The following is a 15,441-nucleotide window of genomic DNA, read 5'->3' as shown; positions in this document are numbered from 1 at the left end:
CGAGGGGCTTTGCCCACCCGCTTGCTGACCTCCCAACATCATGACTGACAGTGGTTCCAAACCACTTCAGGGTCAAATGATTGGGAAGCCCATGGTCAAGTTATTGGGGGAGCCCCAATATCAGTAGCCACAGGGCCCCTCTGCTCCCAACCCCAGATGCCAAAGTTTCCAGTGTCTAAAGGTTCCATTTAATGCCTTAAGGTTCCTGGGATCTGGCCTTCCTGGAGAGGAAAGGGGGCCATTTTCTTCCTGGGAGAATGCAGGGAAGAGCCAAAAGAGGAACAACCCACTAAATCTTGGGCTGTAATCGAAGTGCCCACAAGGTAACCGTATCTACATATCCTTCAAAGCCCTACTGAGAGCTCACCTCCTCCAAGAGGCCTTCCCAGACTGAGCCCCCTTTTTCCTCTCCTCCTCCGCTTCCCCCCAGCCCTACCTCCTTCCCCTCCCCACAGCACCTGTATATATGTTTGTACAGATTTATTACTCTATTTATTTTACTTGTATATTTTTACCATTCTATTTATTTTGTTAATGATGTGTTCTGACGACTTGACACCTGTCCACATGTTTATTTTTGCTGTCTGTCTCCCCCTTCTAGACTGTGAGCCCGTTGTTGGGTAGGGACCATCTCTATATGTTACCAACTTGTACTTCCCAAGCGCTTAGTACAGTGCTCTGCACACAGTAAGCGCTAAATAAATATGATTGAATGAATGAATGAATCTACCCCAGTGCTTAGTACAATACCTGGCACATAGTAAACTCCTAACAAATGCCATAAAGAAGGTTCTGATGAAGAATATCTATGAGCAGTAAGTTAGCAAGCCACAGCACTTGTAATTTTTCATATACAAAGCAAAAGAGATGACACTGTCCCAAATTCTGACCACAAACAGAAATCCCAAACACTGGATTCAGAGCTCTCCACTTAATACCTCCTCCGGTTCATTCTGAGCTCTCCCTTTGCTAGCCCCTACCTCATCTCCCAGGCTAACCTGACAGCACTGCCTTCGTCCTGACTCTCCTGTCTCCAAATCACTGTGCATACTAAAACTCCCTCTTCCCTCGAACCCACTCAACCACATCCTTCCTGCCTTGAAAGTCTCCTAAATGAATACCTCCTTCGGGAAGTATTCCTTGATTAACCTCCACCCCCCTAATCGGGTCATCCCATTAACTATGCTTAGGATGCAACTATGAGAAGCAGCTTGGCTCAGTGGAAAGAGCATGGGCTTTGGAGTCAGAGGTCATGGGTTCCAATCCCAGCTGTGTGACTTTGGGCAAGTCACTTAACTTCTCTGTGCCTCAGTTACCGCATCTGTAAAATGGGGATTAAGACTGTGAGCCTCCGTGGGACAACCTGATCACCTTGTAACCTCCCCAGAGCTGAAAACAGTGCTTTGCACATAGTAAGCGCTTAATAAATGCCATTATTATTATTATTATTGTTATCAATCGTATTTATTGAGCGCTTACTTTGTGCAGAGCACTGTACTAAGCACTTGGGAAGTACAATTTGGCAACATATAGAGATGGTCCCTACCCAACAGTGGGCTCACAGTCTAGAAGGGTGAGACAGACAACAAAACAAAACATATTAACAAAATAAAATAAATAGAATAGTAAATATGTATAAGTAAAAGAGTCATAAAATGTACAAACATATATACAGGTGCTGTGGGGAGGGGAAGGAGGTAAGGTGGGGGGATGGGGAAAGGGAGGGGGGAGAGGAAGGAGAGGGCTCAGTCTGGGAAGGCCTCCTGGAGGAGGTGAGCTCTCAGTAGGGCTTTGAAGGGAGGAAGAGGGCTAGCTTGGTGGATGTGCGGAGGGAGGGCATTCCAGGCCAGGGGGAGGACGTGGGCCGGGGGTCGATGGTGGGATAGGCGAGAATGAGGCCCGGTGAGGAGGTTAGCGGCAGAGAAGCGGAGGGTGTGGGCTGGGCTGGAGAAGGAAAGAAGGGAGGTGAGGTAGGAGGGGGTAAGGTGACCGACAGCCTTGAAACCAAGAGTGAGGAGTTTTTGCCGGATGCGTAGGTTGATTGGTAGCCACTGGAGATTTTTGAGGAGGGGAGTAACATGCCCAGAGTGTTTCTGCACGAAGATGATCCGGGCAGCAGCGTGAAGTATAGCTTGAAGTGGGGAGAGACAGGAGGATGGGAGATCAGAGAGAAGGCTGATTCAGTAATCCAGTCGGGATAGGATGAGAGATTGAACCAGCAGGGTAGCAGTTTGGATGGAGAGGAAAGGGCAGATCTTGGTGACGTTGCGGAGGTGAGACCGGCAGGTTTTAGTGGCGGATTGGATGTGAGGAGTGAACGAGAGAGCAGAGTCGAGGATGACACCAAGGTTGTGGGCTTGTGAGACGGGAAGGATGGTAGTGCCGTCAACAGTGATGGGAAAGTCAGGGAGAGGGCAGGGTTTGGGAGGGAAGATAAAGAGTTCAGTCTTGGACATATTGAGTCTTAGATGGCGGGCACTCATCCAGATGGAGATGTCTTGAAGGCAGGAGGAGACATGAGCCTGAAGGGAGGGAGAGAGAGTAGGGGCAGAGATGTAGATTTGGGTGTCATCAGCATAGAGATGATAGTTGAAGCCGTGGGAGTGAATGAGTTCACCAAGGGAGTGAGTGTAGATCGAGAACAGAAGGGGACAAAGAACCGACCCTTGAGGAACCCCTACAGTAAGGGGATGGGAGGGGGAGGAGGAGCCCGCAAAAGAGACTGGGAATGAACGGTTGGAGAGATAAGAGGAGAACCAGGAGAGGACGGAGTCTGGGAAGCCAAGGTTGGATAGCGTGTTGAGGAGAAGGGGGTGGTCCACAGTGTCGAAGGCAGCTGAGAGGTGGAGGAGGATTAGGATAGAGTAGGAGCCATTGGATTTGGCAAGCAAGAGGTCATTGGTGACCTTTGAGAGGGCAGTTTCTGTGGAATGTAGGGGACGGAAGCCAGATTGGAGGGGGTTGAGGAGAGAGTTGACATATTCATTCTGTTTTTCTCCTTTATATTGCAGGGGCCCTGTCTTTTACTTTTTAATGAATATTCCAAACACTCATAGACGGTAAGCTCCTTGCGGGCAGGGAATATATCTACCAAATCTGTTACATTGTGCTCTCCTAAAAGCTTAGTAGAGTGCTCTGCAACCAGTAAGTGCTCAATAAATACAATCGATTGCTTAGTACAACCGTCTGTACACCAGAGACAACCATGCATTGATGATAGGAAACTAGACTGGCGGAGAGGACAGTTTGTCCACCCAACCACATGCCTGCTGTGTGACCTTGGGCAAGTTCCTTAACTTCTCTGGGCCTCAGTTACTTCCTATGTAAAATGGGGGTTAAGATTGTGAGCCCTGTGTGGGACAGGGATTGTGTCCAACCTCATTAGATTGTACAAACCCCAGCACTTAGTACAGTACCTGGCACATAGTAAGCTCTTAAGAAATACCATAAAAGGTTCTGATGAAGAATATTTATGAGCAGTAAGCTATCAAGCCACAGCACCTCTGCATCACCTGAGATAAGGGCTCTCTCTCTACGCTTGCTCTCTATGGCAAGTAGCACAAAGTGAGGTCCATTTAAGTTGTCATAAATGACGACCCTAAGCACTGAACAAAACACTCAGAAGACATTGCTTACTCCAGTTCACTTGAGCTTCCGGAATTCTTCTATTCAAGAATTCAAGACCTTGATACTAATTCTCAGAATTCACCCAGTACAAGGCTGCAAAGTGCACCATGCTCAAGGCTGCGGGCAGAACAATGAAGGAAGGAGAGGGTACTGTCTGACTGTCGACAGCATCCTAGCTCTTGCCACCACTTCTCAGTCAGTTAGTCCACCATATTTACTGAGCGCTTACCGTGTTCAGAGCACTGTTCTAAGTGCTTGGGAAAGCACTATATAACAATGTAATCGACATTCCCTGCCCACAACGGTCTTGCAGTCTATAATGATAATAATAATGATGGTATTTGTTAACCGCTTACTATGTGCCACGTACAGTTCTAAGCACTGGGGTACATACAAGGTAATTAGGTTTTCCCATGTGGGGCTTACAGTCTTAATCCCCATTTTACAGATGAGGTAACTGAGGCACAGAGAAGTTAAGTGGCTTGCCCAAAGTCACCCAGCTGACAAGTGGCAAAGCCAGGATTAGAACCCACGACAGTCTACTGGGAATTGTAACACAGGCTAAGAGGAATGATACACAAGCTACTCCTCCCTGTCTCCACCTAGTTCTACGGCTCCAAAAATGTGGAGAAAGCAGTAATAAGTGTTTCCTGCTTTCCCCACACTATTCAGACCTGGGAGTCAGAGGCCCTAGGTTCTAATTTCGGCTCCACCGCTTGTCGGCTGTGTGACCTTGGAATTGTCACTTCACTTCTCTGTTCCTCAGTTACCTCATCTGTAAAATGGGGATTAAGACTGTGATCCCCATGTGGGACATGGACCTTGTCCAACCTGATTAGCTTGCATCTACCCAGTGCTTGGCACACAGTATTAAACAAATACCATTAGAAAAAGTGTTTTGCCACAGGTACACTCTAGATCTTCCTGAAACACAGTAATGCCGACTTCAGCCTTATCTTTCCTAGCCTGTGAGGTCTCATGTTCTAATATTTTTTACTCTGGAATTTTTGCAGTGCTTATTTAAATATGTGTGTGTATGTGTCCTTGGAAAACATTTAATAGTGACAACGGGATTCATCTCCCTCTTTTCTTAGTACTCCTCATTCTCCTGTGAAAGTGCAAATGAACTGGGGAATGTGCCAGGCCAAGTGGAAGGACAAGGAAAGGAAAGGAAAGGAAAGCATGGGACCCTTTGGGCACAAACAGCAAAACCAACATCTGAATAAATAGTTCACTGAAGCTGTTTGCAGGTTGAGCGGTTTTCCCTAATGTTGCTTAAAATGCTGAACTTCTGGGATGGAGAGAGCTAAAACTGAACGTCTATTTAAAACATGGCTAAAAAAGGTTGTCCAAAGGCACATCACTCCTGTCTTTCACAGCTCAGAACCTGGTTCTTACTGGATGATGTACTGGATTTGGCCAATGCTAAATTTTAAGCCCTCTCTGCAAATGGTGAGCACCTCCTGCCCCATTTCTAAAATAGTGCAAGGCAACTTTGGGGTACACCATACGGGGTATAGTATTTTTGAAAAAAAATTTCTTGAAGAAAATGTCTTTTGGGACTAGAATGTGCAGGAGGCAAATCTATCCTTGGGGCCCATGAGTGTGATAATAATAGTAGTATTTGTTAAGCATTTACTATGCGCCAAGCACTGTACTAAATCCTGGGATAGATACAAGGTAATCAGGTCCCACCTGGGGCTCACCGGCTAAGTATGAGGGAGGACAGGTATTGAATTGTACTCTCCCAAGCACTTTGTACAGTGCTCTGCACACAGTAAGTGCTCAATTCATTCAATCATATTTATTGAGCGCTGACTGTGTGCAGAGCGATGTACTAAGCACTTGGAAAGTACAATTCGGCAACAAATTGAGACGAACCCTACCCAACAACGGGCTCACAGTCTAATAAATATGACTGAATGAATACCCATGTTGCAGATGAGGCACAGAGAACTGAAGTGACTTGCCCAAGGGCACCCAGCCGGTAAGCGGCAGAGTCACGATGAGAATCTGGGGCCTCTGGCTCCCAGGCCAGTGCTCTTTCCACTAGGTCATGTTGCTTCTTATTTATTGAGCTCTTGTGGTGTGCAGAGCACTGTAGTACATGCTTGTTAGTATTTTGTGCTCGAACAAAAGTTAGCGGTAAAGCGTTGCACTGATAGTGAACGTTTCTGAAGCCAAATATTAGAACCCTCTTCCAGGAACCCTGATGCCAGTGTATCTACCCAATAGGCAGGAAGCTTATCAGGCTTCTCAAACCCAAACCCAGTTTCTCTATCGCGCTACTCTCTCTCCCTCCCCTCGAATCCTCCCAACCCATGGGATCTCAGGGCAGTTCCCTGAATCCAGGCTGCCCAGTCATTCATTCATTCAATCATATTTATTGAGCACTTACTGTGTGCAGAGCACCGTATTAAGCACTTAAGTACTAGCTGTACTAAGCGGTCACCAAGATGAGTGGCCACACAGAACCCTTGGAACTCCAAGGGAGCAGCTGGCAATCAATGGACTCTCCACCCAACTGGAAGATGCAATCCATAAATAATAATAATTTAAAAAATCACATTTGCCTGGTTTGAACCATTCAATCAATCAATCGTATTTATTGAGCGCTTATTCATTTCAGTTTAGTGCCAAAGTAGGATAACAAGTTCACTAGTTTCATTCTTTACTACTAGGACGTTGGCAAAGGAAATGTGAGATTTTTGAATTAGTAAGGAATATCTGGATTAAGTTATTTCAAGGGGGAGATAGTAGGATTTGTCTTAAACTTACATGTCAAACACGTGTTACCTGAGTGAATGCATGGCCAGGGTTTCATTCCAAATGCCTAAATTCTAAACATGCTCTCAATTGAGAAGCAGCGTGTTTTAGTGGACAGTGCATGGGCCTTATAGTCAGAAGGATCTGGGTTCTAACCCCAGCTACGTCACATGTCTGCTGTGTTATCTTGGGCAAATAACTTGACTTCTCTGGGCTTTGGTTATCTCATCTGGAAAATGGAAAATGGGGATTAAGACCATGAGTCCTATGTGGAACAGGGACTGTGTCCAACCCAATTAACTTGTATCTACCCCAGTGCTTACAAAAGTGTTTGGCATATAGTAAGCGCGTGCCAAGTACCAGAAGAAGCAGCGTGGCTCAGTGGAAAGAGCCCGGGCTTGGGAGTCAGAGGTCATGGGTTCTAATCCTGACTCTGCCACTTGTCTGCTGTGTGACCTTGGGCAAGTCATTTCACTTCTCTTGGCCTCAGTTCCCTCACCTGTTGAAGGGGGATTAAGACTGTGAGCCGCCTGTGGGACAACCTGATTACCTTGTATCTAGCCCAGCGCTTTGATCAGTGCTTGGCACATAGTGAACACTTAACGAATACCACTATTATTATTATTAAGAACATTATTTTGTCAATCCAGGAAACTTGCCTTAAGCTCCCCCTAGATTGTAAACTCACTGTGGGCATGCAATGAATAATAATAATAATAATAATAATAATAATGGCATTTCTACCAACTCTGTCATATTGTACTCAACTATAATACTTATTACAGTGCTCTGCACACAGCAAGAGCTCAATAAATACTACTGATTGATTGCTTTTTTTAGTCCTGGATCTCTTTATACCCCCAACTTTTAAATTTCTCCCAGAAAATACTACTCCTTTTCCCTTTCCTGGGGCATTCCTTTTCCAGAAGATCTCAGCATCACAAGAGAAAAATCAAGACACAGAGCAGAGATCTACAGAGTTGGACCCTCCCTCCCTGGAGTCTAAACTTCACTCCAACTAGCATGTAATCAAATACATCACTATTACATCTGATACCTGCTTCTCCCGTCTAAATTGCCAACTGCCCCGCCAGACTTTTTTTGTACTTTACCACCTTTCTACGCTAATTCTTTATGTTCTCTCTGCTGTCCTCTTCCCTTTCTCAATCTCTTTTCTTCCATCTCCCTCCTTTTACTCCCATAATTTGCTCTTTCATTCCTTTCCTTGCCAGTATCCTCTCATGTCTTTTTTTCCTTCCTCCCCTTTTCACTACGGAGATGCATCTCCTTGCCTCCTCCCAGGCAAAATCCCAAAAGAGGAATGGGAGTACAGAGTCAGAAACCACTGGTTATAGTCTAACTCCCTCAATCAATGGCATTTGATAAGCATTTACTATGTCTCAATCACTTTTGTACTCAATACCAATCAATCAGGTGGGACACAGTCCTTGAACCACATGGGGCTCAGAGTTCAAGTAGAAGGAAAAACAGGTTTTGAGTCCCCAGAGAAACTGAGGCCCAGAGAAGTAAAGTGCCTTGCCTAAGGTCACACAGCAGACACTTGTGCACTAGGGTAAGAACAATACAGTAGAGTCGGTAGGTATGATCGCTGCTCTCAAGGAGCTTAGACTTTAGTGCTCCTTTCACTCCTGGGGCACGGAAGTACAACTCAAATGGGTGGAGAGGTGGGGGGCCAAGAGCATTAGAAGTCATTTTACTTGCAGCTGTTTAACCATCAACAACATTTTTGAGCACCCACAGAAGCCTGGGTCTGTGGAATAATCTACAGATGACTGATTTCCCGTTGAATTCTTATATTCGGCAAGGCCCCTTCAGTTCTCGTTCTCTCTACCCTCCCTGCCACCCCAATAGTTTATTTTCCGCTCCACTTAGATGGAAAACATTTAACTGAACAATCCTAAAATGAGAGAGTTGGTTAATGATCGAGTCTTTAAAACATGTGATTGAATAATTAAAACAGATGCAGGTACAGTGTGATTCATCTAATAGGTTTAGTTTGATACTGTTGGGAAGAAGAATGACTCACCGAATTGGAAGAAAAAATTAAGTGAAAGATGCTTTGCACTCATTCCACCCAGATGTTTATGGGGAAAAAAACAAAACGATTTGATCCGTAGATCCTGTTAAATCCAGGGAAATGGGATAATGTGGCAGGAGGGATATTCTAAAACTAAGTAGTTTTGATGACAATCACCGCAACCACACCAGAGACTTTAAAAGGATGAGTTGAAAGCCAGGTGGTTGTGTTGGGCAAAAATGTTTTGTACTCATTCCAACTGGACATGTGAAGAAAAACAAAAAAGGAAAATGATTTGACCTATAGATCCTGTTAAATTTGGTGAAATGGGACAGTCGGGGTAGTCTTAACCACAGTAGTCACCATGATCAACAACACAGTATCTGCACGAGAGGCTTTTAACGGCTGAGTTGACTGTCTGGTGGTTGTGTTGCATCGCCGACCAGTCTCAGCCCCTACGAAGGGGCGCGGGGTGGGGAAGAGATGAGGGGGCTGCACCCCGTTTCCAGGACCCAGGTGAAGGAAAGTTGTAACTGTTTTCCCTAACTTTTGAATGGTGCATGCTTTCCTGGAGTCCAGTCCTGGAGCCCAGACAGAGCCCCTTCCTTCCTCTCCCCCTCGTCCCCCTCTCCATCCCCCCCATCTTACCTCCTTCCCTTCCCCACAGCACCTGTATATATGTATATATGTTTGTACATATTTATTACTCTATTTATTTATTTTACTTGTACATATCTATTCTATTTATTTTATTTTGTTAGTATGTTTGGTTTTGTTCTCTGTCTCCCCCTTTTAGACTGTGAGCCCACTGTTGGGTAGGGACTGTCTCTATATGTTGCCAATATGTACTTCCCAAGCGCTTAGTACAGTGCTCTGCACATAGTAAGTGCTCAATAAATACGATTGATTGATTGATTGATTGATTGGAGTCTCCATCTATGTAGAAACTGGCTGCAGTATAGGTTGCCTGCACGGAGCAGAGTCGGATGGAAAGATTTGGGGAAATCTGTCAGGGGCAAGGCAGAGTAGAGGGGCTGCCCTGTGTGCCCTTGCCCCCTCTCCACTGTCAAGGGCTGCAGGGGGCTGCAGGACAGGCAGGATGAGCGGGAAAAGTGGCCTCGTATCTTAGTGGAAAGAGCATGGGGTTGGGAATCAAATCCCAGCTCCACCACTTTTCTGCGGTGGTGACCTTGGGCAAGCTGCTGAACTTCTTTGTGCCTCAGTTACCTCATCTGCAAAATAGGGATTAAGTCAGTGAGCCCCACGTGGGACAATCTGATTAGCTTGGATCTACCCCAGTGCTTAGAACAGTGCTTGGCACATGGTAAACCATTACCAAATACCATAGACCACGGGCCTGGAAGCCAGAAGGTCATGGGTTCCAATCCCAGCTCTGCCACTTATCTGCTGTGTGACCTTGGGTGAGTCACTTCACTTCTTGGGGGCCTCAGTTCCCTTATCTGTAAAATGGCGATTAAGATTGTGAGCCCCACATGGGGCAAGGGGCTGCATAGAGAAGCAGCATGGCTCAGTGGAAAGAGCACGGGCTTTGGAGTCAGAGGTCATGGGTTCAAATCCTGGTTCCGCCAACTGTCAGCTGTGTGACTTTGGGCAAGTCACTTCACTTCTCTGGGCCTCAGTTCCCTCATCTGGAAAATGGGGATTAAGACTGTGAGCCCCACATGGGACAACCTGATCACCTTGTATCCCCCCAGCACTTAGAAAGTGCTTTGTACATAATAAGCACTTAACAAATGCCATCATTATTATCATTATTATTATTATCCAACTCGATCTGCTTGTCTCCCCCTGCAGTGCTTAGTACAGTGCCTGGCACATAGCAAGTGCCTAACAGAGACCAAAATCATTATTACTATCCCAACTCTGCCACATGTCTGCTATGTGACCTTGGGCAAGTCATTGCACCACTCTGGGCCTCAGTTCCCTCATCTGTAAAATGGGGATTGAGGCTGTGAGCCCCATTTGGGACAGGGACTGTGTCCAACCTAACTTGTTTCCATCCTAGTGTTTAGTATAGTGCTTGGCACACAATAAGTGCTTAAAAAATACCAAAGTTATTATTATTACTATTATCCCAGCTCTGCCACTTGTCTGCTGTGTGACTTTGGGCAAGTCACTTCACTTCACTGGGCCTCAATCTGTCAAATGGGGATTGAGACTGGGAGCCCCAAGTGGGACAGGAATTACGTCCAATATGATTATTTTGTATCTATCCCAGTGCTTAGTACAGTGGCTGGCACACAGTAAGTGCTGAAGCAGCATGGCTTAGTGGAAAGAGCATAGGCTTGGAAGTCAGAGGGTGTGGGTTCTAATCCCAGCTCCGCCACTCATTCATTCAATCATATTTATTGAGCATTTACTGTGTGCAGAACACTATACTAAGTGCTTGGAAAGTACAATTCGGCGGCAACAGATAGAGGCAATCCCTACTCAACGGGTTGTCAGCTGTGTGACATTGTGCAAGTCACTTCACTTCTCAGGGCCTCAGTTCCCTCATCTGTAAAATGGGGATGAAGCCCGTGAGCCCCACGTAGGACAATCTGATTACCTTGTAACCCCCCCCCCCCCCCAGAGCCTAGAACAGTGCTTGGCACATAGTAAGTGCTTAACAAATACCATTATTATTAAATATTCCAAAATGATGATGACGGTGGTAAGCCCTAGACTGTGAGCCCATTGTTGGGTAAGGATTGCCTCTATCTCTTTGCAAGCGCTTAGTGCTCTGCATTCATTCAATCCCATTTACTGAGTGCTTACTGTGTTCAGAGCACTGTACTAAGTGCTTGAATAATAATGTTGGCATTTGTTATGCGCTTACTATGTGCCAAGCATTGTTCTAAGCGCTGGGGGAGATACAAGGTGATCAGGTTGTCCCATGGGGGGCTCACAGTTTTAATCCCCATTTTCCAGATGAGGTCACTGAGGCCCAGAGAAGTGAAGTGACTTGCCCAAAGTCACACAGCTGACTAGTGGCAGAGAGGGGATTAGAACCCACGACTGTGACTCCCAAACCCGGGCTCTTTCCACTCGGCCACGCTGTACACATTTATTCTATTTATTTTATTTGGTTTCTATGTTTTGCTTTGTTGTCTGTCTCCCCCTTCTAGACTGTGAGCCCGCTGTTGGGTAGGGACTGTCTCTATATGTTGCCAACTTGTACTTCCCAAGCACTTAGTACAGTGCTCTGCACACAGTAAGTGCTCAATAAATACGATTGAACGAACGGGCTGTTGGGTAGGGACCGTCTCTGTATGTTGCCAACTTGTACTTCCCAAGCGCTTAGTACAATGCTCTGTGCCAGTAAGCGCTCAATAAATACGATTGAATGAATGAGCTGTTGGGTAGGGACCGTCTCTATATGTTAATAATCATAATGATGGCATTTATTAAGCGCTTACTATGTGCAAAGCACTGTTCTAAGCGCTGGGGAGGTTACAAGGTGACCAGGTTTTCCCACGGGGGGCTCACAGTCTTAATCCCCATTTTACAGGTGAGGTCACTGAGGCACAGGGAAGTGAAGTGACTTGTCCAAAGTCACACAGCTGACAGTTGGTGGAGCCGGGATTTGAACCCCTGACCTCTGCCTCCAAAGCCTGGGCTCTTTCCATTGAGCCATGCTGCTTCCCATCTTGTACTTCCCAAGCGCTTAGTACAGTGCTCTGCGCACAGTAAGTGCTCAATAAATACAACTGAACAAGCTGTTGGGTAGGGACCGTCTCTATATGTTGCCAACTTGTACTTCCCAAGTGCTTAGTACAGTGCTCTGCGCGAAGTAAGCACTCAATAAATATGACTGAACGAATGAGCTGTTGGGTAGGGACCATCTCTATCTGTTGATAGGGGAACAGCGGGGAAGCAGCGTGGCTCAGTGGAAAGAGCCCGGGCTTTGGAGTCAGACGTCATGGGTTCGAATCCCAGCTCTGCCACATGTCTGCTGTGTGACCTTGGGCAAGTCACTTCACTTCTCTGAGCCTCAGTTCCCTCATCTGTAAAACGGGGATTAAGACTGGGAGCCCCACGTGGGACAACCTTTCCACTATCTATTCTACTTATTTTATATCTATTCTACTTATTTTATTTTGTTAGTATGTTTGGTTTTGTTCTCTGTCTCCCCCTTCTAGACTGTGAGCCCACTGTTGGGTAGGGACTGTCTCTATGCGTTGCCAGCTTGTACTTCCCAAGCGCTTAGTACAGTGCTCTGCACACAGTAAGCGCTCAATAAATACGATTGATGATGATGATGACAACCTGATCACTTTGTATCCCCCCAAGCGCTTAGAACAGTGCTTTGCACATAGTAAGCGCTTAACAAGTGCCAACATTATTATATGCTGCCAACTTGTACTTCCCAAGCGCTTAGTACAATGCTCTGCGTGAGTAAGCGCTCAATAAATATGACTGATCGAATGGCTGTTGGGTAGGGACCATCTCTATCAGTTGCCAACTGGTACTTCCCAAGCGCTTAGCACAGTGCTCTGCGTGAAGCAAGCGCTCAATAAATACGATTGATGATGAATGAGCCGTTGGGTGGGGACCATCTCTACATGTTGCCAACTTGTACTTCCCAAGCGGTTAGTACAGTGCTCTGCGCGCAGTAAGCGTTCCATAAATACGACTGAACGAACGAGCTGTTGGGTAGGGGCCGTCTCTATCTGTTGCCAACTTGTACTTCCCAAGTGCTCTGCGCCAGTAAGCGCTCAATAAGTACGACCGAACGAATGAGCTGTTGGGTAGGGACCATCTATGTTGCCAACTTGCACTTCCCAAGCACAGTGCTCTGCGCACAGTGAGCGCTCAATCAAGACGATTGATGGATTCACTCATATATGACTGACTGAATGAGTGGGGACCCGAGCTGGGTTGGCACCTACCTTGGTGAGCTGGGCTATTTTCTTGCTCATCTTCAGATGGAGGTCGTGGCTGTAGTCCGGGCCGGGCCCGGGGGGCGGGAATTTGGGGGGGCCCCGCCCCGGGGTACCAAGGCGGGGGCTGCGGATGCTGCTGCGGATGCTGTTGCTGTTGCCAACTCATGCCCGGGGTTGCCATCCTGGCAGCGGGGGGGGGGGGTCACGGCTGCCCCGCTCGACGCTGCCCCCTGCAGGACGGCCCGGGGCACACCCTGCCCGCCCCACGCCTCCCTGCGCCCCCTGCTGGCCGCCGCCGCCCCGCTCGACGCTGCCCCCTGCAGGCCGGCCCGGGACACACCCTACACGCGCGACGCCTCCCTGCGCCCCCTGGCGGCCGACGCTGCCCCCCTGCCCGCCCGCCGCCTCCTTGCGCCCCCTGGTGGCCGCCGCCGCCCCCTGCAGGCCGGGCCGGGACACACTCTGCCCGCGCGCCGCCTCTCTGCGCCCCCTGGTGGCCGCCGCCGCCCCCTGCAGGCCGGGCCGGGACGCACACTGTCCGCGCGCCGCCTCTCTGCGCCCCCTGGTGGCCGCCGCCGCCCTACTCGCCTCTGCCCCTCCGCCCGCGCTCCGCCTCCCTGCGCCCCCGGGCGGCGGCGGCGGCCCCCCCCCCGCCGCGGGCAGCGGTCCCGGCCTCCGCTTCTCCTGCCGGCCCCGCGGCTGGGCACTGCCGAGGGCCGGCGGGGCCCGGCGGGGAGCTCGGGGCCGCCGCCGCCGCCGGGGTCGGGGCCGGGTCGGCGGGGAGTCTCCGTTACTAAGACGCCCGGCCCGCTCGGAGGACGCGGTGACAGCCACGTCATTTCCCGCGCCTCAACTCCCGCCCCCTGCCTCCCGCTCCTCCAATCCGCGTCCTCGGCTCGGGGCGGGGGGCGAGGCCATCCCACCCACGGGGACCCTCACCCCCCCCAACAACCTCCTCCAACCAACCTCCTCCAACCAACCCCCTCCCCGCCCGTCTCCATCCCTCCCTCCTGCCGCCCCCTGCTGGCCTCTGCTGCCCCTCCGCTGCCCCCCGTTACCCTCCTCTGCTGCCCCTTGTTGGCCCCCGCTGCCCTCTACTGCCCCCTGCTGACTTCCCCTGCCCAGCGCTGCCCCCTGCGGCCCTTTGCTGCCCTCTGCTGCCCCCCGCGATCCTCTACCGCCCTCTGCTGCCCACCGCGGCCCCCTGCTGCCTTCCGTTGCCCTCTGCTACCCCCCCCCCGCTGTCCTCTGCTGCCCCCTGCTGGTCCCCGCTGTCCTCTGCTGCCCCCTGCTACCCCTCTGCTGCCCCCTTCTGGTCCCCGCTGTCCTCTGCTGCCCCCTGCTGCCCTCCGTTGCCCTCGGCTGCCCCCTGCCGGCCCCCGCTGCTCTCTGCCACCCCCGCTGCCCTCTCCCACCCCCGCTGCCCTCTGCTGCCCCCTGCTGCCCCCTGCTGGTCCCCGCTGCCCCCTCCTGCCCCCTGCCTCCCCGGCTGCCCTCTGCTGCCCCCTGCTGCCCTCCATTGCCCTCTGCTGCCCCCTGCAGGCCCCCGCTGCCCTCTGCCACCTCTGCTGCCCCCTGCTGCCCTATGCTGCCCCCTTCTGGTCCCCGCTGTCCTCTGCTTCCCCCTGCTGCCCTCCGTTGCCCTCTGCTGCCCCCTGCTGGTCCCCGCTGCCCTCTGCCACCCCCGCTGCCCTCTGCCACCTATGCTGCCCCCTGCTGCCCTATGCTGCCCCCTTCTGGTCCCCGCTGTCCTCTGCTGCCCCCTGCTGCCTTCGGTTGCCCTCTGCTGCCCCCTGCTGGCCCCCGCTGCCCTCTGCCAACCCCACTGCCCTCTGCTGCCCTCTGCTGGTCCCCCATCCTCTGCTGCCCCCGCTGCCCCCTGTTGCCCCCTGTTTCCCTCTGCTGTCCCCCTGCGTCCCTCTGCTGCCCCCTGATGCCATCTGCTGCCCCCCGCTGCCCTCTGATGCCCCCTGCTGATTTCCGCTGTCCAATGCTGCCCCCTGATGCCATCTGCTGCCCCCCGCTTCCCTCTGATGCCCCCTGCTTCCCCTCCCCTGCTGCCCTCCCGCTGCCCTCGTGCCTCCCCCTGCTTCCCCCGGCGGCCCTCTGCTGTCCTGCTGCCCT

At 50.2% G+C, this 15,441-nt stretch overlaps 1 protein-coding gene across 7 annotated transcripts in view; it reads right to left on the bottom strand.

The window, feature by feature from the left end:
* Positions 1-13,468, bottom strand: part of FAM184A (family with sequence similarity 184 member A) — a 124,252-nt gene extending 110,784 nt beyond the window's left edge. For all 7 annotated transcript variants that reach the window (XM_038766733.1, XM_038766758.1, XM_038766741.1 and 4 more), the window contains exon 1: positions 13,324-13,468. In XM_038766733.1, coding sequence (XP_038622661.1) covers positions 13,324-13,353 — 30 coding nt within the window. In that variant the 5' untranslated portion in view covers positions 13,354-13,468. The remainder of the gene's footprint in view (positions 1-13,323) is intronic.
* Between the last annotated feature and the right edge of the window lie 1,973 nt (positions 13,469-15,441).

This window comes from Tachyglossus aculeatus, chromosome 2 (genome assembly GCF_015852505.1).
Source record: "Tachyglossus aculeatus isolate mTacAcu1 chromosome 2, mTacAcu1.pri, whole genome shotgun sequence".
Lineage (NCBI taxonomy): Eukaryota > Metazoa > Chordata > Mammalia > Monotremata > Tachyglossidae > Tachyglossus > Tachyglossus aculeatus.
This window is presented reverse-complemented; position numbering and strand designations above follow the sequence as displayed.